The 1962-nt window shown below is 51.0% G+C and overlaps 1 protein-coding gene across 1 annotated transcript; it reads left to right on the top strand.

Annotated features, from left to right (window-relative positions):
- Window positions 1-222: 222 nt before the first annotated feature.
- Window positions 223-975, top strand: CUNH1orf68 (chromosome unknown C1orf68 homolog). The gene has a single exon (XM_047847791.1). It carries the CDS (start codon window positions 223-225, stop codon window positions 973-975), a length of 753 nt encoding a protein of 250 aa, XP_047703747.1.
- The last annotated feature ends 987 nt before the right edge of the window (window positions 976-1962 follow it).

Below are 1962 nucleotides of genomic sequence, written 5' to 3'. Positions count from 1 at the left end.
ACTGAGGCACACAGCCAGGCACAGGCAAAAAGCTAAACAAGATGCTTGGCTCTCAGTCCAGCGTGTGTTAGGTCTGGGTGCTTGTGACCTTCTCTTTTTGAGAAGCCTTTTTGGCTTCCACTTACAGACCCTTCTATTCAAAGGGGATGCTGTGGATTTCCCCGGGAACCTTCCTAGTTCTGATGAGACCTTTCTTTTCAGATTTTGCAAAGCCACAGGAAGATGTGTGACCAGCAGAAGCAGCCACAGTTCCCCCCATCTTGCGTGAAAGGCTCAGGATTAGGAGCTGTGCAGAGTACTAAAGGTACCTCTGTGAAAGGCCCAGCTCCATCCCAGACTCAAACCTGCATGAAATGCCCAGCTCCATGCCAGACTCAAACCTATGTGAAACATGTAACTCCTTGCCCAACCCAAACCTATGTGAAATACCAAGTGCCATGCCAGACTCAAACTTATGCGAAATATGCAGCTCCTTGCCAGACATATGTGAAGTGCCCAACTCCGTGTCAGACAACCTATGTGAAGTGCCCAGCTCTGTGCCAGACGTATGTGAAGTGCCCAGCTCCGTGCCAGACAACCTATGTGAAGTGCCCAGCCCCCTGTCAGACCCAGACGTGCTATGTACAGGGCCCTTCTTCTGGCCAGACCTACTACGTTCAGGCTCCCACAAGTGGCTTGGCCATGTCGTGCTGCACCCCTGACCCATCCTCTGCTCCCAGTTCCACCAGCTACTGCTGCCTGGCTCCTCGGACCTTCGGGGTGAGTCCCCTGAGACGCTGGATCCAACGGCCCCAGGACTGCAACTCAGGATCATCTGGCTGCTGTGAAGATTCTGGGTGCTGTAGCTCCGGGTGCTGTGGCTCTGGGTGCTGTAGCTCCGGGTGCTATGGTTCTGGGTGCTGCTGTTTGGGAATTATCCCTATGAGGTCCCGAGGTCCTGCATGCTGTGATCATGAGGATGACTGCTGCTGTTAAATACAGAATGGCCCTGCTCTACCTTCTGGAACCTTCACCAGCCTCTGGCCCCCTCCCTGTATTCCTGGTGATGTAGAATCTCACTGCTTCACTGTGCACTGTGCTTCTCTATCAAGGCAGCCTGCCAGAGTTAGTGAACCCCCAAACTTTGGCAAGAATAAAGCTCTGAATGCAATTCACAGTGACATCCTGTGTATTTGGTCCATATTTATGCTTTTCTATCAGAAAGTCTTCCTCTTGCTTCTCAACAAAGGGAAAGGTCTGTACAGATATGAACAAGCCTACCAAGCTGCTGCAATCCCAGCCTGGGATCCTGAGTATTCTAGAATTCTGCTAATAAACTTCCCTGTGCAAGTTAGCTGGAGATTTGGGGGTTGGGGGGTGCCTCTTTCCTGCCCTCTGTTGAGGAGAGGATCTGGCCATGCTGAGGCCCTTATGGCAGCATGATTGCTATATGTAAACTCAGGGTTCAGTTTTCTGGATGTTGAAAGCCTGTGAAATCAGATCTGCTCAGGAGCCTCATGATGATGCCCCTGCTTCTGTGCGAGTAGCTCTATGGATTCCATTTTCTTATCTGATGTGCTTGCCCTCCTGCAGCCACAGGGTCAAGATCTGAGGGAAAGGGTGAGGACTCCCCTGAAGCCATGTTGGCCTGGGAAACACCCCTGGTAGTGAGGGAGACGTTGTCAAGAGGAAGGAGAGCCTTTTGGCATAAGCATCTGGGTCTCGGTCCAGACACCCTTCCTCATGAGCACTTCTTCCATTACTTTGTTGACTTTGGGGGGTTGGAGTAAACTTTTATAACTAGAGATCGTAAACCCACACATTAAAAAAAAGGTAGGGGGTTAGTGCTGTTCAAAGCAGCTTCACAAGTCCTGGTGCATGAGCAGAAGAGGCAGCATGTTTGGTGAGTATGTAAATGAACATTCCAACAAGAGCTGGGGACCTTGGGTTTGTTTCTAAGCAACCTCCGTTGGGTTGCTCTGG

Source organism: Prionailurus viverrinus, unplaced genomic scaffold, assembly GCF_022837055.1.
Source record: "Prionailurus viverrinus isolate Anna unplaced genomic scaffold, UM_Priviv_1.0 scaffold_50, whole genome shotgun sequence".
In the NCBI taxonomy this organism is placed as follows: Eukaryota; Metazoa; Chordata; class Mammalia; order Carnivora; family Felidae; genus Prionailurus; species Prionailurus viverrinus.
Note: the sequence above shows the minus strand (reverse complement) of the source record. Positions and strands in the feature narration are given on the sequence as shown.

Coding starts and splice junctions, on each gene's coding strand:
- CUNH1orf68 (XM_047847791.1), top strand. CDS start 223: ATGTGTGACCAGCAGAAGCAGCCACAGTTCCCCCCATCTTGCGTGAAA.